We start from the raw sequence: 22,370 nt of genomic DNA on the forward strand, positions 1-22,370 counted from the left end.
GATGAACCCTATTGTAAAACCACCTTTATTCTATTTCTTACGTATTTTCCCTTATTTACGGGTTCGGGTCTCTACATTCTGTCCCCTGCTCCTCGGCACCCATACGTTCACTAATCATAGCCATAACTGCTTTGTCTACAAACTCAACAAAGTCCTGCACTTTCAACATTGCTATCTGCTTATAAATTTCTTGCCTCAAACTCCTTTCAAACCGTCTTGCCTTCTTTGCTTCATCGGCAACGATGTCCGGGGTGAAGCAAGACAACTCTATGAACCTCACTACATACTGCTGAACTGTTTGCTGTCCCTGCTTCAAATTCAGGAACTCTTCCACTTTGGCCTCCCTAATAGTGGCTGAAAAGTATCTGTCGAATAATAAATCTTTAAAGCGGCACCAAGTCATAGTTATAGGCACCGCCCTCTGTTCCTCCAATAGTTTCATTGCAGTCCACTGTCTTTCAGCCTCTCTTGTTAATTTATATGTGGCAAATAAGACCCTCTGTTCTTCAGTGCACTGCAGTACTGCCAATACTTTTTCTATTTCCTGCATCCAGTTTTCGGCAACTGCAAGTTCAGCTCCTCTTGAAAATGCCAGAGGATTCATTTTGGTGAATTTCTCTATCGTGCACCCGTGGCCTGCAGATGGACTTCCCTGCTCTCTAGAGCTCCGTGCAATCTTAGCCATGACTTGTTGAGTTACATTGCGTAGTACCACATCTGAATTAGCCCCGCTTGCACCCGAGGGCCCTACACCCTCTCTACCGCTCACATGAGCACCGCCACCACCTGTGTCCATCTTAAAAAGACAATAAACATGACTTAGGGACACCACCCTTATAATTTACGTATCTAACCAAAACCTCATATTTTCCCTCTATCTTGACATCCTTATCCTAATTTAAGATTCAGTCCTACACTTCAGAACACAACCCGGCAATAGTTTACTATGGCTTTCCTAAAATCCTCACCCCAGGAAAGACACAAAAACCACCATGGAAGTCCTGCCTCCAAACTGTAGAACAAAGCCTCAAATCCTTTTCCTATACTCTGGTATTGTTTCTGCTGCACTCTAGAGTTTACAGAACCTAGCAACCTAGGCTCTAATACCAAACTATAAAGACCTACCTATTTTTCTACATATATTTTTTCCCACATAATAGCATTTATAATAATTCTAATAACCTGCTAAACCGCCAAAGTCAGGATCAACTTGGACCCATGGGTACTAGGGATATACCTATCATACATCTTTGATACCTAAGCAACGGAAAACATAAATTACATACATACCATTCAACACCAAACACAATACCAGACTTCTACTGAATCTTTCATATATATATATATATATAGTTATCCACAAAATACCAAAAAGTATCCTAGGGTCTCAATTAAAAAAAAAACCATCTAACCCTAGCTCAACCACTTACCATGCTGACAGGGTAGCTCAGTTAACTTCTACTATTATGGGGCTCTATCCGCCCTCTTACCTGAATTTTTTGAAATGTTTGTAATGTTGGGGTGAGACACCTCTCAGTAAAGGAGATAAACTTATATCAATGTGTGGCAACATGAGTATTTTTGTGTTATACATATAAGCAGTACATAGTTCATATCTGGTAAAAATAGTTTGTATCATATCTGAATAAAACATGATTTGTCATAAATAAATACATGAGCATGGGGAAGGCGAGTATAGCTATCATTCTGAGTTGGGTTGATTGATTTGGGGAAAAAAATATAATTTTAGGGATTTGAGCTTCGAACGCCGCAGGGGTGCAGATTTAGAACTTATCAAGCTTCACATGAATTAGGTAAGGGAAATATGGTATGCCAGTTAAATTAGAAATGTTACCAATAAATTATAGTATTTAATTATGAGTTTTATAGTGTGATTTTTGAATAAATTAGAGCATAAATATTATACAATTTTACATATTTCAATACAGGGATTTTATTAATTTAATTTTGTGGCATGAGCAGGTATTAGTTTAGTACAAAATCATGATTTACAGAATACACACAGAAAGATGTTTTACAGTATTTTCAGAATACCATGATATTCAGATTTTAGAACCATAACATTCAAATTTTATAGTTTATTCAGATATTACAATTTATTTAGTTATTACAGTTTCAGTTGACTTAGACCAACTAGTGTTAAGTCTCGCCTATGGGCTGCACAACCCTGTCATGAGGGGTTAAATCATGACATACAGCCATCTAGGGAAGTTTTCACAGTTATGTACATATATATATTTACAGAAAACAACAAATATACCTACAGTTACTAAAAGTATGATTAAATAGAAAGTTCAAAAACAGTTGTATTTTAAGCCACATAGGTGTGAGTTATAATGTATATTATTTTACATGTTATCTTAGTTTCAGTTGTTTAACAGTATATTATTCATGTAAACTCAGTTGCCACACACTAGTAATAGCATATTTCGTCTTACTGAGAGTTGTCTCGTCCCAGTAATTTAAATATTTCGGGTAATCCAGTTAGACGAGCAGATCAGGCTCGGAGATAGAGTGAACATTTGTTTTGCCTTGTCTGTAGGATAAGTGATTCAGGGAAATGTATTTTTGAGTAGATCTTAGGAGGTCTGGTGGACGTTTCTGGAGTGATGTGTATGTATATTTTGGGAAATATTATAATTATGGTTTATGTTTTTCGCTGTATAAGTATGTTATAGTAGGTTTTTTTTTTTCAGGGGTAACAGAGTAATATAATTTCACGATAAAAAAAAAATGGTTCGAATTTTTGGGTCATTACACAATTACTTAGAAGTACATTTTGTGCAACAACCCTTCCTATCTAATAGAAAAAGAATCTCATGATCCTAAACTGATCTTACCTAATATCGCAAACAATCCTATATTAGTTTATGACAATCTTTATTGAACCTTATCCACTATAAACTAAAATTGCACCTTTGGTACGTAAGAATATAAGGAATTAAGAACGATTGAGTCAAATTTATCACTTGATTATGTCATACTCTTCATTTAAATTTTCATTTTATTCCTTTCCTATCTCGTTTCTTTCTTCAAACTAAACATAATTAGATAACGGGTTGATAAACAAGTTATGATTTTTTTTTAAAGTTTTAATATATAAACTTTAAAACACATTCATTGTTATTGAAAGTGATAAAAAGATTTAAAAATTAAAATTAAAGGCAATCGATTTAAATGCCCCCAATCGTGATTTATGATTGGTAATTTTTTTTTTTAAATTATTGCTCGCGAATCAATAGAAATTACTATAAGACAAAAAAATTTCTAATATAATAAAAATATTTTAATTATTCAGGCGGAGTGGGGTTAGGCCATGCAAAAATTGCTAGTTCAGTTAACCAGTTTTCATTCAAAATGCTGCTATTTGGTGTATCATTTTTTAATAAAAGACATTAAATGGTACATCTGTCTTTTATTTAAAAAATGCTGAACAAGTTTTTTATGAATATATCAATTGTGAAAATAGCGTCATCCGAACTTTCGTTAAATATTTTTAATTAAAATTAAATTAAATTAGGAAAAAACTCAAAGCAGCACCCCAAGCGTCTCTCTCTCTCTCTCTCTCTCTCTCTCTCTCACCGCACGCTTCTTGTGCAGAATTCTGCATGGCTCTCTCACAATACATGTACATCACATGTTATGTCAACATGGCATCATCATCATCATCATCATCATCATCCTCACATAATCCACTACTCATGCCTCAAACCAAGTTTTTTTAAAATTCCTTGATCTATTGAGAGAGAGAGAGAGAGTGCGTGAGAGAAGCTGTACTTTTTATTTTCCCTAGAGAGAGAGGCACAGGTAGCCAATTGTCAAAAACGCCTCTGCCCAGTGGCAGGCAGGCATAAAACCAGACGCTTCTGCATTTCATTTATTCTTTTTGTTTTCAAAATTTTCGTCCCCTGTTTTTATGTATTTATTATAAGTTTTCGAAACACAGAGAGAAAGGGAAAAGTTTTTTCCTGGGAAAAAATCAAGCAGGAAACGCCGGAGCCCACCCTGGCCTGCGCTTGCCACCAGCTGGTATTTTGTGGCCTTGTGGGTATCCTCTCTCTCTCTCTCTCTCTCTCTGCCATTTCTGTGGGTTGGTTTGATTCTTTAAGCTCACGCTCTGTCTCTACTGTTTCTCTCTCTCTACAAAAGTCTCGAGATTAGCGACTTAACTAGATAAAGACCCACAGGACCAATTCAGGCGCTTTCCTAACTGGGTTTCCGTCCGCGACACGCACTATCTAATGCGGGAGAAAGGAGGCTCTCTTGGAGGAGAGAGCCTGCCTGCGACGTGTGAAGAAGAAGAAACAACCACGAATTAACTGCAATCCTCTCTTCAGTTCTGTAATGGAGCAGTACTAGCTCTCCTCCCAAATTCCTTTCGAAAAAAAGAAGAAGGTATATTTGATTTGTCTTTTGGGTTTCGTTTCTGTGATTTACGGGCATTTGCTCTGCTCCGGTGGGTATGGCTCTTTCAATGCACAGAGACTCTAAGCAGATGGACTCCAGCAAGTACGTGAGGTACACGCCTGAGCAAGTTGAGGCTTTAGAGAGGGTTTATTCGGAATGTCCAAAGCCAAGCTCCATGAGGAGGCAGCAGCTCACAAGGGAATGCCCTATTCTCTCCAACATTGAGCCTAAACAGATCAAAGTCTGGTTTCAAAATCGCAGGTAAAGATACACTACACACTCCTCTAGTGCTACTGTGCCACATGACCTCTCTCTCTTCCCGTTTTCCACCTTTTTATGAATTCGACAAGGGTGGGGAGGGAAATTTGGTAAGTGGGGACTTCATAGCTCCATATTTATTTTTCTCATCGATTTTATGCGGGAAGTAGTTTTTTTTTACCCCTTGTGGTTCATGGCATTTTTAGACCTCTGTTTTCTTGGATTATTCTTTCTAGTTTGGAGCGAAAGAAAATGACGAACGTGGGATTTGTTTGGTTGATTTCTTCTCTGTTTTGTCAAAATTTCGCTCTTTTCCTGTATTTCTGCTGCAATATTTCGTAAAAGGGGTTGCTTCTTCTTCTTTTTTTTTTTTTTTTTTAAATGTATCTAATTTAAACTTCGTTTTTTGTAAGTTCACCCTTCAGCCAAACTGTTTCATTAGGTCATTTTGTGTATCCTGAAGTTTTCTTTATCCCCTTTTCAGCAAACATTTCTTCTGTCTTGAGAGTGTTTTCATTCATTCATCGTTTCCTTCAAAATTTTGTTCGAACAAATAGCGAAGATCTTGTGTAAGAAGAGAACTTTTCTTCTTAATCCTCATTTTTTTTTTTTCTGGGCACCTGTCAAGAGAGAAAAAAACAAGCTGTTCTCTTTCATAGAGAAACAAAGTTGCAATTTGAGATTTTCTATGGATGTTTAAGTGACTCAGAGGAGACGGGGCTTGTTTTTGAGAGAAATGGTTTATGTTTTTATTTAGAAACGATAACAACAAGAATGTTGAAGCTTCTATTGGGAATTTAAGAAACAGCAGGTGAAGTTGTTTTACAATATATGAATGATGAAAAAATAGAAAATAAAGTCAAATTTTTATATTTTCTTTCACGGTCGGAATTTTACTCGACATTTATTATATTTTTTTAATATTAAATTTTATTAAAAAAATTATTTTTATGTGACTGGAAATTAAAAAAATAAAATATTAATTATCTGTAAAATTAAAATTTTATTTATAAATTTGATATATAAATTTTTTCTCTTTTACTTTCCTTCATCACTAAACATAAAATCTTGAATTCCTTCATATTTTCTTTTCCTTTTCTTAATATTTTCTGAGTTTGAAAGGGAGTAGCAAAGAAATTTGGAACTGGTTTTCCCTCCTAATCACTCTTAAATTGCCTTTCAAAGTATACGTAAATGTTAGAAAATTTTAAGAATCAGCGGGTTTGATTATGTTTAGTCGGCTGCCTGTCCGGCGCTAGTCTATGTTTTTGTTTGTTTTTCTACTCTGGAAAACTGGCAGGAGGGAGGGAGTGTTTAGAGAAGGGCTGAGTTGCTTTCTCTTTTAGGTGGAAAAGGTGGAATACGCATGTCTCATGTCTGGTTGAGGTCTTGCTTTACTTTCCTTTATCTTTGTGTTTTCTGTTTTCTTTTTAAAAAAAAAAAATTATTATTCTTCATTTCTTTTGTTTTTATCTGTGTTTTTTCAGTAGGTTTTATCCTGTGAAAAAGTAGAGGGGATTTTACCTAGAAATTTGATTTCTTCATTTTCATTCATTTTTTAGTTCACTTGTTTAATGGGGATTCTTCTCGTTCACTTTTTAAACGAATGATGTATATTGTTTTCTAGATGTTGGCTTTTATTTTCCCACTCGGTGTTCATCATTCTTCTGTTTACTGTGTATGAGCAGTTGTTAAAACGAATGGGAGATAATTACAGCTAGTCAATATCCTTGTGTGTGTGTGTGTTTTTTTTTTTTATTTTTTAAAAAATATCAGGATTATCATATTTAGTTTTCTTTACTTTTCATCATTTTTATTTTTTTAATTTATTATTTTTCTGAAGATGTTGGAATGAGAGAAACGTGACTTGATGAGTATGATACGAAACGTTTTACTTGTTGAAGTTATACAGATGTCTTTCTTCAGCGGTACTATGAGGAATGATGCCCTTTTCTTTTTCCAGTTTTGTCAAAATGAAGGAAAGTAATAATCTGAACTTACCCAGAAGAATAAAAAAAACTTTATCATCTGAAGTTATATATAACAAGGTTTTTTTTTTTTTATGTGAAATAACATAAGGCACTAGTATTTTTTTTAGTTCTTCTAATACCCAATTCATTTCAATTATCCTGGAAGCATACTTATGTAGAGTGCCAACTGAAGAAAATTTGGAAATGATTTACCTCAGGATTTTAAAAATCCCCAAAATTCTGCCTTTCTTTCCTTTAGTGTATTGAATCTGCTTTGGATTGAGTTTTGGAGTTTGCTTTAATTAGTGATATTGCTAGTTGTTAAATCATTAAACAAAGCCCTTGAATTTTGTTTTTGAAATGTCATCTTTTACCACTTTGTTACTCTTTTACCACGCAGTGTCTTTTGCTTTACCAAATCGTTCAGCTCTTTGTTTTGCCTTTCTTGAATAAACAGGCTGATCAGCCATGTGTTAACATGTACCATTCTTTCTGCAGATGCCGTGAAAAGCAGAGAAAGGAGGCGTCTCGACTCCAGACAGTTAACAGGAAGCTGACTGCCATGAACAAGCTGTTGATGGAGGAGAATGACCGGTTGCAAAAGCAGGTTTCGCAGTTGGTCTATGAGAATGGGTACATGCGACAACTGCAGGGTGTAAGCTCTTCACCTTTAGCCACCTTTATGGGATTTAGGTTGTAGGCCCGTGCCACTAGTATTACCAGATTGGTCAGCTGTGTGTCCTCGGAACCAGACCTACCAAAACAATACAATACAATTGTTTTTTGGATGTTTCATCCACTCTAAACACAGAAGCAGTAGAGTGTTGACAACTGAAATTCGATACTTTCAAATCTTAACTAAACAAGTCTATGTTTAAATAATTTACCCTGTCCCAATTACACAACATAAATTTAGATTTAAGAAAGCCGGAACAAAATATTAGTCTGCTGCTTCAAGAAGAAGAAGGTAGTCATCAGCAGCTATGGAGGTGGAGCTTCAAATGCTTGAGCCACTGCAGTGGTGCCTCAATAGCAGTGGGGAAGCTGTTGGAGTCATTGCTATTGGCAGTCTCTGTTGACACAGTGCTTGAATATTATGGAGAGAAGCAAACAGCGGTTGAATGCTGAGAGAGGGATAGGAATGTTTGCATTGCAGTTCATATGTAGGAAAAAAACTAGATGGATTTTTTCGATTTGGTCAGTTCTCAAACAGAAAAATGGACTTATAAATAACAAGAAAACTGTAACTGAACCAAATCAATTTACATTTGTAAGCCTATGGTGTTGAACAATTTAATTCATTTTAGTTGGCTTATTTGCTTTATATTGATTAATACACGTGCCTATGTGTCACAGGCCGACTATTTTCACACCTTTGTAAAAGGGTCGTGCGGCACTAGCTAAATCACTCTTGCTTAACTAGCCAACCTATCGTTTACAAACATTCATCCACGAAACACTTTCATTAGCATTCAATCAAATAGCAGCGGAAACAGTAAGCAATCATGAAAGCAGTGGCAAGCAAGTAGTAAACATTGAAGCAACACAATTCATTAACAACACCTCTGTTGACATTGTGTGTTTAGTGAGGGAGGCAAGTAGGCTAAACACGTTGACAATAGCTAGTGAGTTTTACAAAACCGATGAGCACTCACCTTCCCCTAAAGAGGTTTTTATGTAAATATCATCCTGACACTAGGAAATATCAAAGTGACCGAGGAGTCATACTGCCTTATTTGGCATACAAAGAAACTACTAGCACAAAATAACCCTACACTAGTATCTACACGATGGAAACCCATCTCAACACACGAGACAAGCGGTCACAGACAAGCATAATGCCCTCAACAAGCTTATTCTGTGACACTTCCCCACTTATGCGGTTGACATCCTCGTAGACTTTGGCGCTAGGTACACTTCAACTTTGTATACGAACGGTTGCATATCTTTCGCAAAAATCTAGCTGATTTCTTCATCACCAAGGCCTTTCCACTTCACTAGGAACTCCTGTCGCTTTTTTTTATGAGGATATGAACTCTCTGTTTGCAAGGATATCTTCAACTTCACGTCTGTCAGGTGGCACTGTCTTCAACTCTACTTAATTTGACTGACTTCTGCTTAGATCATCGATGTTGACGTTGAACGGCTTGAGGCAGCTAGCATGAAGCACGTGATGCACTTTCATCCAGCTGATGTGGTGCGGTCTTCTCCCCTGATCTGCCCACTTCATCTACTTTGAAGCTTTCCCTAGATAGGCTCGGGCAATCTTTGCATTTTGTCTCCATTCTCTGGTGAATATGTACGCCTTAGGATTCTTTCCTTTGTACGGCTCACCCACTGTGTGAGGTAATAGTGGCTGCTAGCCTGTAACAAGCTCAAAAGGACTCTTGTTGGTTGTTGAGCTCCTTTGGGACTTGAAACAGAACCGAGCCACATCAAGTAGTTGCACCTAATTTTTCTGGCTGTCATTGACGAAATGGTGCAAGTGCTCTTCCAATAGTTCCTTGAATCTCTTCGTCTGTCCGTCTGTCTGTCGATGAGAACTAGAAGAGATGTCAAGATATGAACTAAGGAACCTGAAAAATTCTATCAAGAAGTTGTCAGTGAATATTGAGTTTCGATCACAAACAATGTCTTGGTGAACATCCCAATATTTCACAACATTTACAAGGAATAATTGTGCCGTCTCCTCTATCGAATAATACTTTGGTGCGGCCATGAATGTACCATACTTTGCAAACCTGTCTATAACCATAATCATAGACCTTATATCTCCCACTCTGGGCAAGTTGGTGACAAAGTCCTGTGAGACACTTTCCCACGGTTTAGGCAGTATTGGTAAGGACTCTCGTAGCCCTACAATCTTCCTCCGCTCCACCTTGTCTGGCTGGCAAGTGAGACAAGTCTGGGTATAATCAACCACGTCATCCCGCATGCGTGGCCAATAATACCTCTGCTTCAATAGTCCTGTCATCGGAGTCATTCTCCATGAATATCCTTCAATGAACTTCCTATAATAGTTAGTAAGGCCAAGAAAGGAACACAACTCCTTCACTGTCGTGGGGATCTTCCATTCTTGAATCGTCCTTACCTTCTCCATATCCCTCCAGATACGACCTTGCTTAACCACATGACCAAGGATTTTGTTGCTCCACTGAGCATAAGAGCACTTATCTTTCTTTACATACAGATTGTTTCCCCTCAGCCTGTCGAACACCTTCCGTAGATGCTCTTCATGTTTCCTTTAAAACAACACCGATGCTCCCAACGATGCTTTGGAAGGGCGAACACATCCTGTTTCCAACTCATCAAGTTGTTTCCTTAACTCTGCTAACTTTGGAGGCGCCATTCGACATGGCCCTTTTGCAGGTGGTTTCACTCTTGGCAATAACTCGATCCCATGCTCCAAAGTCCGTCGTGGAGGCAAGTCGTGAGACAGCTTATTCGACAACACCTCCTTGTACTCATCCAAAACCCTTTGGATGGCCGTAGGCACCAGCTCTTTGCCTACTTCATTTACTACCATTGTGGCTAGATATGTCTACTCACCCTTTCTCAATCTCTCATTGAGTTGCTTGGCTGAAAGGCACTTCCCATCGTCTCCTTTTGTTGCAATAACTTGCACCGAAGGCATCCGAAGGCATCAGCACTGCGTTCGTCCCCCTTAGGAACTTCATTCGTAGAATGACTGGAAAGTCATCCAATGGCACTGCTTTGAAATTCGCATGACCTTCTCACTATCCAAGCTTCACAGTCACTTGCTTGGCTACTCTCAGAGTAGGCTGGGCTACAGAATTAACTGCTTTCATGCGTCTGGTTTCCTTCTCTAAGGATAAGTTGAGTCTCTATGCTTCCAGTTGCGAAACAAAATTATAAGTAGCCCTGGTATTCACCATAGTGCAGGTACTCTTCCCATTGATCCTCAAGTCCACAAACATCAATCCATTTGCTCATTTGACTTTCGGTACTTTTGCCTGCTTTTCCAATGCGTTCACCTGCCACATTGCACCCATCCTTGAGGTATCATCTTCTTCTCCATCACTTTCCACCACTTGTCCCGAAGTGTAAGCTTGTAAGACATTGAGTAATCCCTTGTGTGGGGCACTCACTGACTCTGTGAGGCCCTTGACACAAGAAGCACAAAATTTTCTCCTTTCCATTGGATGTGTTGATTCCTTTAGACGACGAGACTTCCTTTGAGGTTGATGCTTTATAGTCGGTTCCCCCATTCTTGGGTTTGTCATTCTTGAAAGACTTCCCACTGTTTCCCTCTCTGCCAAATCCTTTGGACAAAGTGGTATTGTCACCAGCGTAGTCAATCAAGCGTTCTGCAACAGTTTGTGCAGTAGACAAGTTTTGAACTCTTTGCCTATGAAGTTCAGTTCTTGCCCACGGTTTCATCCCCTCTAGAAAATAGAATAGCTTGTCCTTCTCCGAAATGTCTCGGATATCCAACATCAAAGTAGAAAATTATTTCACATATTCCCTGATTGACCCAGTATGCTTGAGGTCTCTTAGTTTTTTCCTAGCATTGTACTCGACATTCTCAGGAATGAATTGGGTCTTGAGCTCTCTCTTCAAGTCTACCAAACTATCATCTACATAACTTTCATTTTCAATTTCATTGTACTTGGTACGCCACCACAATTTGGCGTCACCAATCAAAGTACATGGTCGCAGTATACACTTTCACCTATTTTGAGGCCATCCTCACAGCGCGAAAGTACTGCTCCACATCAAACAACAAGTTCTCCAACTCCTTGGTATCACGGATACCCCCATACGTCCCGGGTTCTTGTACCTTGGTCTTGCTAACTCCTGGAGTGTTGGAGTTCCCCATAGCAAGAACCATCAGATTCATTTTTGCACTTAGATCAACCATCCGCGATTGCAAAGTTTCCATTATACAGCGAAAGTCCTCTGACATCTCACCTAACAAACTTGCTTGATGCTTTTGTGATCCCATCACTTTATCAACAAGTTCCCTCATCTAGGCCACCTCTGCGGCCATAGTGTTGGCTTATTGCCTTGGCCTGTGCTTCTAGCTTGCTGATTCTCTCAGCATTGTTTGGTGCCATGGTCACTTACCAAAGCTATCCAAATCCCACAACGAAGGTGACTGAATTCACGTAGCAAATAACCTTTGTTCTGATACTAGGTTTCACAGGCCGACTATTTTCACACCTTTGTGAAAGGCCTATGCGGCTCTAGTTAAAGCACTCTTGCTTAACTAGCCAGCCTATCGTTCACCAACATTCATCCACGAAACACTTTCATTAGCATTCAATCAAATAGCAGTTGAAATAGTAAGCAATCATGAAAGCAGTGGCAAGCAAGCAGTAAACATTGAAGCAACGCAATTCATTAACAACACCTCCGTTGTCATTGTGTGTTTAGTGAGGGAGGCAAGTAGGCTAAACACGTTGATAATAGCTAGTGAGTTTTACAAAACTGATGAACATTCACCTTCCTCTAAAGAGGTTTTTATGTAAATATAATCCTGACACTAGGAAACATCAAAGTGACCAAGGAGTCATATTGCCTTATTTGGCATACAAAGAAACTACTAGTAGAAAATAACCCTACACTAGTATTTACATGATGGAAACCCATCCCCATCACACAAGACAAGCATTCACAGGCAAGCATAATGCTCTGAGCAAGCTTGGCTCGTGACACTATTTGATGCTGCTTTCTTTGCTTACTTATGGATAGGAAGGAAACTTATTACAGACACCAAAAGAAAAAATGCATCTTGTGTCTTGCGCACGTTATTTTTGAAAATGTTCATCCTATGGAACTTAATAATGTTATATTTATACTGGATTACTGGTTTCTTCCGCTGAACTCTTGATGTATTTCCATTGGACTGTACCATTCTGCTTGCCTGTTTATTTTAGTTTATTTCTTGATGAGAAATTTGCACGGAACCTATTACTGGAAACAGCAATCAGAAATAATTTTTGTCAATTGTCTAGTTTTAGTCAGAATTTCAGAGTTGTGTCTGCATTTGTTTTTTCTTCTTTGGATTTGGTTGTCGTGATTTTGAGATTTTCCTGCGTTGCCTCGTAACCATGAAACATCCATTATTAGAATTTATCATATATATATTTTTTACATCCTTAACTTCATGGATTGTATCAGGCATCTGCAACAACCACAGACACCAGCTGTGAGTCTGTGGTTGCGAGTGGTCAGCACCAACAGCAGCAAAACCCAACACCTCAGCATCTGCAGAGGGATGCTAATAACCCAGCTGGGTAAATATTCTGCGGACTCAAAAAAAAAAATTTAAACAGGATATGTGACATTCTTGTTGGGTTTTATTATCTTAGAATTCTTACTTTTGTGTCTTAGTCTACTCGCAATAGCTGAGGAGACCCTGGCAGAGTTCCTTTCCAAGGCTACTGGAACTGCTGTCGATTGGGTGCAGATGATTGGGATGAAGGTACAACTCCCTTGAGCTTAACTGTTATTTTACTATTTCTTTCAGAATTTGCTTTACCTTACTAGAGTTCCTAAATATGAACTTCCTTCTTATTCTCATGTAGCCTGGTCCAGATTCTATTGGGATCGTTGCTGTTTCCCGCAATTGTAGTGGGGTAGCAGCACGAGCCTGCGGTCTTGTGTGTCTAGAGCCCACAAAGGTATTTGCTTTCCTAATTTGTTCTTACTGTCTTAGTTTTAACTATTTTGTGAAGCTATTAATACCTCTTCACAGGTCGCTGAAATCCTTAAAGATCGTCCATCTTGGTTTCGAGACTGCCGATATCTTGATGTATTGAGTGTTATCCCTACAGCAAATGGAGGGACAATAGAGCTTATATACATGCAGGTTCATTTTATTTTATAAATTAAGAGTGTTTCATTTTGCAATTTGTCTATCTTTTTCATACTTTATTACATTGATTTTTCAGACATATGCACCCACAACATTGGCTTCAGCACGTGACTTCTGGACGCTCAGATATACTACTAGTATGGAAGATGGAAGTCTTGTGGTAATACCTTCTGCATGTTTTGTTCTAAACCCAGGAACTGTTTTATAACTTTACAAACCAGGGAACCTTGTGGCACAACAAAGAAGTTTGTTTTACTGCAATCGTTGTCTTTTGCACCATTGAAGTGGCTCTAAAGCCAAGTGATTTCTTGGCTCATCATGGATTTGATTTTTTAGGAGTATATGTGAAATATGGAAGTAGAAATTTACTTTGTTCAAGCCCCAAAGTTCTTTATATGTAATTGTGATGTGCTTGACGGTCCTAACAAATTTGCAGATATGTGAGAGGTCGTTGACTTCTTCTACTGGTGGCCCAGCTGGACCTCCTGTTACAAGTTTTTCCCGAGCTGAAATGCTTCCTAGTGGCTATCTGATCCGTCCCTATGAGGGTGGTGGCTCCATTATTCACATTGTTGATCACATTGATTTGGATGTGAGAATAAAATTGCATGAACCATCTCTGTCACATATCACTCAAGTTGTCATATTCTTATGCTTTTAATTTTCAATTTCCTGATTGTATAAATAGGTGTGGAGTGTTCCTGAAGTTCTCAGGCCGCTGTATGAATCATCGAAAATTCTTGCCCAGAAAATGACTATTGCTGTAAGAACTTCGGATGAGATATATACCTCTAGCCCCAATCACTAAAAACAAATAAATTGATAAAAATAGCTTATCCATTTTTGTTGGTTCCCCTTTAATTTGTCATCTTTACTTTCAGTCCTTGCGCCACGTAAGACAAATTGCCCAAGAGACCAATGGTGAAATTCGGTATGATGGGGGTCGCCAACCTGCTGTTCTAAGGACATTTAGTCAGAGATTGTGCAGGTGAGGCCTTCATTCTTAGTGTTTAAAAAACTTTCATCAGTGGAGTTATCGTAGTCCATGTCCATGTAGGTTAGAATCAGCTTGGCTGACCGACTACTTGAATGTGTTGAACAAGCTATTCTTCTTTGGTGATTGTTATTGATAATAGTACATTGTATGACTTGCATTCTTGGACCAATGTACTTTCCTCTTATTGATTGATCTTTGGAAATGTATCTTAGGGGATTCAACGAGGCTGTTAATGGATTTGCGGATGATGGTTGGTCACTTATGGGCAGTGATGGGATGGAAGATGTTACAATTGTTGTGAACTCGTCTCCAAGCAAATTCCTTGGGTCGCAGTACAACACATCTATGCTCCCAACTTTTGGAGGAGGGGTTCTGTGTGCAAAGGCATCAATGCTGCTGCAAGTACTTTCCTAAACCAAACCAGCTCAATCATGCCAGTTGTTAGATTGCCATTTTTTATCGTTATTTGACTAATATGCTGTATTTTCTAGTTTCAGTTCATCCCCTCCTCCCTCTCAATCTCCTTCCTTTTGCATCAGGTGGCTACAAACCTCAATTTTTAAGTATATTATCTTATAATTGCTCATTTTGGTATGCAGAATGTTCCCCCAGCTTTGCTTGTTCGTTTTCTGAGAGAGCACCGCTCTGAATGGGCTGACTATGGGGTTGATGCTTATTCTGCTGCATGTCTTAAAGCTAGTCCTTATGGAGTTCCTTGTGCAAGAACTGGTGGCGTCCCCTGTAGCCAGGTCATTTTGCCTCTTGCCCATACCGTGGAAGCTGAAGAGGTTACAATGTTGTCAAGGATTGTTATTCATTGCAAAGCAGTTGCTTTTTTCTGCTTTCTTAAAAATTCATCAAGTTAAGTTTCTTACTATTATTTGTATCATTATTTTATGTAGTTCTTGGAGGTGGTTCGGCTAGAGGGTCATGCATTCTCTCCTGAAGATGTAGCTTTGGCCCCAGATATGTACTTGCTGCAGGTTACTGCATTTGTTTTAATTAATTGATTCTGGTTATTTGTTCTCAGGCAAGCATTTTCTCATCGATGCGGATTTTCCTAACATAGTGTTGAAATAATCTACTGTGGCAGCTATGCAGCGGGGTTGACGAGAATGTAGGTGGTGCCTGTGCTCAGCTCGTCTTTGCACCCATTGACGAAACCTTTGCTGATGATGCTCCCCTGTTGCCTTCTGGTTTTCGTGTGATACCGTTAAATCCTAAAGCTGTTAAGTGACACTTCTTGGTTGACAGATTATTTTTCCTTTTAACAATTTTGTATTTTTAGGAAGATAATGGAAAGCATGATGTGTGAAGGCCATGGGGAAGAGGAGTCCAACCAAAGACCTCAAAACTGATACTCTTCTAAGCAATGTTTTAAAAGGCTCAATCAAGGCTCGCCTCAAGGCAATGGAGGCCTAAAATGCCTTGAGGCTCAATCCAACATGCCAAATCCCAAAAAGGCTAATGCATTATACGCTAAGGCTTACACACTAGTACAAAACACACTCCTTTTGTGCCTTTCTAGTTGAGGCTTACACATTTTGGGTGTGAATTTCAAGTTAGATTTGGTTAGAAAATTTAAACTCTATGTATATATAAAAGGAATGTCATAACATGAGTTGATTTCTCAAACTCTTAAACTCAACCTTTCCAAAATATTGAGAGTTGTATCTTGGAACTTGAAAATAGAACTTTGTAATGTTATAGTTATTTATCTTGTCATGTTTTATGTAATGAAAATAAGTTAGCAATTTTTGAATGCCAAATAAGAGGTTTGCAAATTATATTTGATTTTTTTTTAACATTATATTTTTTATTTTTTTTATTTTCCCTTTTTTGTAAAATATATGTAGTTTATTTACATATGTTAATCTAAAAATAAAATTCTCAAAAAGCTTACACCCCAACATCTTAAGGCTTACACCTCGCCTCTTAAGGGTTAGAATGCCTTGCCTTATGCCTTTGGCTTTCAAAACATTGCTTCTAAGAATAAAAATGTTTGCCAAGCAAGTGCTTCTTTGCTCAGTTTCATTTATTAGTGTAACCTGCATTCAAAATCCAATGAAATGTTATAATAAGCTGGGGCCAACAGCGTGTAGTTCAGACTAGTAGTTGGATTGTATTTAAATTTTGATTGGCTTGTAAATCATTAAACCAATATTTCATAGTAGGAAATGAACTAGTTTCTGGAAGTTTAGAGGAAATGGTATTTTAAACTTGGAAATGAAACTAGCTTCTGGGAATTTAGGTGAAATGGTTTAATTGCATTATTTAGATGGATTTTGTGGGATTATAAGCAGAAGATATAGATGCTTTTGGATAAAATCTTGATGCGTTTTTTTTTTCTTTTTGTTGTGTTATTTTCTTGCATAATGATGGCTGTTTATGATACAGGATGGGCCTGCTGCAACTCGAACATTGGATTTGGCATCTATGCTGGAAGTAAGATCTGGTGGGGCACGTTCGGCTGGTGAAGCTGATTCAAACAATTATGACCTCAGGTCAGTTCTGATAATTGCATTCCAATTTACTTTTGAGAACCATCTTCAAGACAATGTGGCTGCCATGGCTCGTCAGTATGTGCGGAGTGTTGTAGGGTCAGTTCAGAGGGTTGCCATGGCTATTGCTCCATCCCGGCTTAGCTCCCTTATGTCACCAAAACCACTTCCTGGTTCTCCAGAGGCTCTTATTTTGGCACGATGGATTTGCCAGAGCTATAGGTATCTCTTTACTGATCTCGTAAATTTTAAATTCATTTTTCTCTGTCTATCAAACTTATAACTTCATCCAATGTTTGCTAATTTTTTTTGAAAGAAACGTATCGAGATTTTTTTATGAATTATGTGAAAGATGTCACCAGCAGCAGGAAGTGGGAACATTGTGATGTGATGTTATCCTTATCTTTCCAGTGAAATGGGTGAAGCAAAATTTGTGTTGTGATATTGGGGTAAATGACAAATTTAATTAGTCAGACTGCACTGGTTAAGCTGCAGTTCCTGAAAGCTTTTGGGGGAAGCTTATGAATTTTTTATTCTCTTTTTATTTCCCATGTGTGTTTTTTCCTAAGCAGCTCGTTGTTGTTTTGTTTTTCTTTTAATTTTGACCTACATGCTTGGTTCTGCTGTGGTGTCTCAGGATCCACACTGGGGGAGAGCTCCTTCAGGCTGAATCCCAATCTGGCGATTCTATCTTGAAGCAACTTTGGTGCCATCCAGATGCTATCATGTGCTGCTCCTTGAAAACTAATGTAATCACTTTTCCACATTTTCCAAATTGTATTTACTAAGTTTCTTCAAAGAGTAGTATTATGGACCCAATAGACTGTTATTTGATTGTAAAACAATATTATTGCAGGCTTCTCCTTTATTCACCTTCGCAAACCAGGCTGGTCTTGATATGCTTGAAACAACTCTTTTGGCCCTACAAGATATGATGCTTGACAAGATTCTTGACGAAGCTGGCCGGAAGATCCTCTGCTCTGAGTTTTCAAAGATTATGCAACAGGTAAAATTACCTGTACCCTTACAGTGAGCAGAGTGTGCATTTGATAATTTGGAATGGTGGAACCATGGCTTTTAAATTGTGGTAGCAAGTAGTGTAGCATAGTATAACAGTAGCAAATATAGTGGAAACCGAGGGTATTGAATGTTACATAGCAGGAAGTAGGTTTAATGGTCCTGAATTTTTTTCAAGCATGCACATCCCCATCCATTTTACTAGATCTGCATGTTTTAGGCCCCTAGACCTCAGTTGCATTTTTAATGTGTTTTGAATCCTTTAGTTCAACTAACATTGTCTAGGAATGGTTAATAAATTTTTCTATTTATTTTAAAACTTTTACTGGCAGAAAAATTATTTCTTTTTCTTTTCATTAATTTATGACCATAAATATAGACAGATCATTGATTAATCACCTGTAAATAAATTAACCAAACAAAAATAATGTGTGTGTGTGTGTAATATGATATACACTATTATTTATTAGCAAAACATTCAATAAATTAAGTTCCATTATTTTATTTGCTAAATTCTTAATCATCCAAAATCTTTGGATCAAGTTATTTTAATAAACTAAGCTAAGCTTACGGTATCAATTGTAAGCCTTCTCATTAAAAATTAAATTTATAAGTTTATAAACCACTTGAACAAGATGAAAACTAGAAATGAAAAGAAGGTTCTGACTGAGCAATATAGAGAAGAAACACCAAACTATTAATATTAACACTATTTGTTTAAAAAAAATTGTTAACATGAAATTGTTAAGTTATGCATCTCTTCGAATATTACAAAAAAACTGTTTTATGCACTGCCATTCTCATTTTGTTTTCTCCTCTTCAGATAGTTAACTATGATTTGCCATAGAAAGAAAAAGAAAAGGGACAATTGATAAGAAAAATAGAACAAACAAAAAGATTATAGTATACTGTTAACAGTTTTCATGCAGCCATAGCAGTTCTATGACGACTTGTGGTGGCTGTTATGCAGCATTAGCTGTCCATAGCAGCTATCTGTCCATAGCAGCTATTACAATAATGATTTTTTATTCGCACTCCTATAGCAGTGCATAACGATATAGGACTGAAGAATAGTTTATATAACTGCATTTATAACAGTCAGGCCAAGCTAAAATAGACCAAGATACTAGCCTGAATGTTATCTTTCAAAATAGAAATAACTAGCCTGTGTTGAGAAAACACAAATTTTCATGGTTTGGCTCAGATGCCTACATCTAGAGTTGAGGGAAAAGAGAATTTTAACTATGAACTACATGATTCTCTGGATGAAAAAAAAAAAACCAGATGGCTCAGGAAAGGGCATATTGGTGAGCCTTAGGATGGGAATGTACAACACTTTGTATTTAAATAGTTTAACTATGAGGCTAAAATATATAACCAGTATAAATTTAGAACTTTTTTTTCTGTTATTGTGAAATCAAAAAATTCTGGAAGTATTGCCTCCGAGCAGTGATGTAGAAGCCCCCCAAGCTGTTTAATTTTTGGTAGGTTTGGTTAGGTCAGGGCTCTCTCTGTTGCAATTTCCTCTCCCTTGAGCTGTTCTAACATGGCTATAGAAAAACTGGCTTCAGCCCTCAATACAAATACCATTTCACCGCACATAATTACATCTTATTCTGAATTCCAGGGTTTTGGGCATCTACCAGCGGGGATATGTGTGTCCAGCATGAGCAGGCCAGTGTCTTATGAGCAAGCCATCGCATGGAAAGTCCTCGACGACGATAACTCCAATCACTGCCTGGCCTTCATATTCATAAACTGGTCTTTTGTCTGAACTTCGATGATGTAAACAGTTGCCAAACAGACTTGTATTCATGTTCATATGTTAAGTTATGCATGTGCTTTTAGGAAGACATGCACATAAATATATGCATGGTTTTGTGTATGCTTTAAGATTGGCTTGGTTGCACTGTCAACTTCAAATATTCCAGAATGTCTTCTTGGTAAGTGGGTGAGATTTCAATTAAAATGGAGAATGTGGGATTTTGTGGTGGCTGCTGTTGGACCACCTGCTCACTGTTTGTGTTGTTGGTCATCTTTGGGTTTTGGTTGCTTGAACTTAACTGTGATTCCTTAGCTTGTTCCCGCTTGGTTGGTGTTCACAATTTAAATCACAGGTGCAGTATTTAGTAGTACACTCTTCAACAGATGGATTGGGTTGGAAATGAGATGCAATAACCTCCCACAGCATTCCTCTTGCCATGTCTATTCTGCAGCAGCATGTGACAACTAGAACTATTCTCAACTTCTATTTGCCTCAATCTGTAGCAGTTTCCTATTTGTGGTGGAAAAAGTCTGCCCGCCTGAGAAATCTTAGTCAAATTCTGGCATGGGATCGGTTTTACTAGTCAACCTGACCTTTACCAGTCCTAGTAGTCTGTCAGGGTTTTGGCTGCATTTTGATGTCCCATCTCCAAAGTTATTCCTTTTGAATGTGATCTGTCATCTGAGGTTGTTGCTGTGGAAACGTATTTCTTTTTTATTTCTTTTTCTGCATTAGGGAGTGTGGAGTTTGGCCTATGAATTTGGTTTTGGTGAATTTTAAATAAAATATAGTATAAAGTTATATTAATTTTTTGTACAATCATACAACTTAAATTTAAACGTCCAAATTTATGCTTCTAAGCATGAGCTTAATATTTTTTGGGGTTGTGGAATAGGCAGCTTTTATTTCAGTTATAATTATCAAGCCGAAAGCAGCTTTTACTTCAATGGAGGGTTTTTATTTTTATTTTTATTTTTGGGTCCCAAACCAATAGCAGTATGACCAATCTTATGTCAGGTGGGCTTTGAATGTTAGTAGGGAAACCATTGTAAATGTTTTGATCATTATTATATTCAATAAAGTATATAATATTGTTACAAAAAAAAAAAAGCTTATAATTTTTTGCATTTATGGTCATTTTGCATTTGCGGGATAAATGAAAAAAATGAGATCACAATATAGTCAATCTGGAAGGAATTATCTTGTCGGAATGCCAAAATCTACAATAGAATAATTTAAACTTGAAATAGGTCATTGTTGATTATTATGATGTGAAAAGAAAAGAAAATGTAAAGATCAATGTAATTTATATACATTACCAACCAATGACTTGCTGCTAGATTAATATTACATAACTAGAATAATTACATTTTCTATATCTTTTTATTAATATCAAGATATATAAAACTATAATGACGTTTCTAGGTAGGAGTTTCCACGCTATGGATCCTTTGGTGGGGGAACCCTTTGTAATCTTTTTGGTAATAAAGAAGGCCACACTTATGTTGGTGCAGATCAACAATCTCAAAACTTCCCATCCAATTTAGTTCTTGCCTTCAAAGAGTTGAACTCATCAACTTAACTGTGTGGATAGTTGACAAGAGTCTACATCAAGAATTATCCTTCCTTTCTCATCTCCTCCCACTTTTAGTGGAAGTTAAGGATTCTAATGGTTTTCTAAATTGAGGAGGATAAGGTCAAGTAACTTTTCTTTATTTCTCTGGTTAAATTTTCTATCTCAGTTGTTTTTTCCTTTTTAGGTTTCTATCGTGCTATCTTTGTTGGTTTAGATAGGTTTTAAGACTTCTGTACACATAAGGGTACGTATTTAATCAATATTTGTAACCTTAAATTGTAAGCTTGACATTGGTGATAGTGAAAATTCAGTTGATGCTTCCATAGACGTAGCCACATTGCTGAACCTTGTAAGTCTTGTGTCTTTGATTATTGCTTCTGTTGATTCTCTTTGTGAGTGATTACTTGTTTTTGTATATTCATCATTGAGTGATTACATTACTTGTTCCAAGATTCAAAGCTTGTGAGTTTTCTATTGCGCATTGGTAACGACAATTTGTATCAGAGCCAGGTTGCAATGGCTAGGATCTCTTCAGTGAAGTTCGATGTTAATGAGTTCAATGAAACGGTAATTTCAGACTTTGGCAGAGGAGGATTCAGTACAAAAAATAAGGTTATTAGTGAAGGATCAAAACCGTCACTAATACTTATAAATTCGTCACTAATATCTATAGAAACCGTCACTAATTAATTAAAAATTAATATTTTTTTAAATCATTAATTCCTGTGAAAATATGTAATTATATTTTTGCGTAGATAACATTAAACCATAAATATTAAAAAGATTCATAAATTATTAAAAATTATAATTCAAAATCAAATACAAATACATTATATAAATTCCGAATGTTTTATACATGAATCTCATATGTTCAGATAACAAAAAAAAAATACAAAAAAAAAAAAAAATCAAAAGCTGCATCCTTCTGTAGCATGGGATGGTGTTGATGGTGTGACAGCCGCAAACCCTACAAATTAAGAATTATAAAAAAAAATAAAAATTAGTATACAATTTTTG

General features: G+C 37.2%; 1 protein-coding gene across 6 annotated transcripts; it reads left to right on the forward strand.

Moving 5' to 3' along the window:
- The first annotated feature begins 3,774 nt into the window (after window positions 1-3,774).
- LOC131160488 (homeobox-leucine zipper protein ATHB-14-like) lies at window positions 3,775-20,047 on the forward strand. 6 transcript variants are annotated; one of them, XM_058116238.1, is made up of 20 exons: window positions 3,775-4,065; window positions 4,171-4,416; window positions 4,517-4,689; window positions 7,155-7,311; window positions 12,801-12,916; window positions 13,014-13,104; window positions 13,208-13,303; window positions 13,378-13,491; window positions 13,574-13,657; window positions 13,934-14,089; window positions 14,186-14,260; window positions 14,379-14,485; window positions 14,707-14,896; window positions 15,094-15,282; window positions 15,397-15,477; window positions 15,588-15,722; window positions 16,892-17,217; window positions 17,633-17,744; window positions 17,852-18,001; window positions 19,640-20,047. In XM_058116238.1, the coding sequence occupies exons 3-20, from the start codon at window positions 4,517-4,519 to the stop codon at window positions 19,784-19,786; spliced, it is 2,499 nt and encodes an 832-aa protein (XP_057972221.1). In that variant the 5' UTR covers window positions 3,775-4,065; window positions 4,171-4,416; the 3' UTR covers window positions 19,787-20,047. The 6 variants fall into 6 exon arrangements, with proteins under 6 accessions (XP_057972221.1, XP_057972218.1, XP_057972217.1 ...); XM_058116239.1 differs by having other exon boundaries at window positions 3,976-4,065; window positions 4,504-4,689; XM_058116237.1 differs by having other exon boundaries at window positions 3,976-4,065; window positions 4,171-4,373; window positions 4,504-4,689.
- Window positions 20,048-22,370: the final 2,323 nt, after the last annotated feature.

Source organism: Malania oleifera, chromosome 7, assembly GCF_029873635.1.
Source record: "Malania oleifera isolate guangnan ecotype guangnan chromosome 7, ASM2987363v1, whole genome shotgun sequence".
NCBI lineage: Eukaryota > Viridiplantae > Streptophyta > Magnoliopsida > Santalales > Ximeniaceae > Malania > Malania oleifera.

Bases quoted from the DNA above. Each gene is read 5' to 3' on its own strand.
- LOC131160488 (XM_058116235.1), top strand. From the start codon at position 4,484: ATGGCTCTTTCAATGCACAGAGACTCTAAGCAGATGGACTCCAGCAAG. The intron at 13,304-13,377 runs GTATTTGCTTTC...ACCTCTTCACAG, and splicing joins TGTGTCTAGAGCCCACAAAG to GTCGCTGAAATCCTTAAAGA. The intron at 14,261-14,378 runs GTAAGAACTTCG...CTTTACTTTCAG, and splicing joins CCCAGAAAATGACTATTGCT to TCCTTGCGCCACGTAAGACA.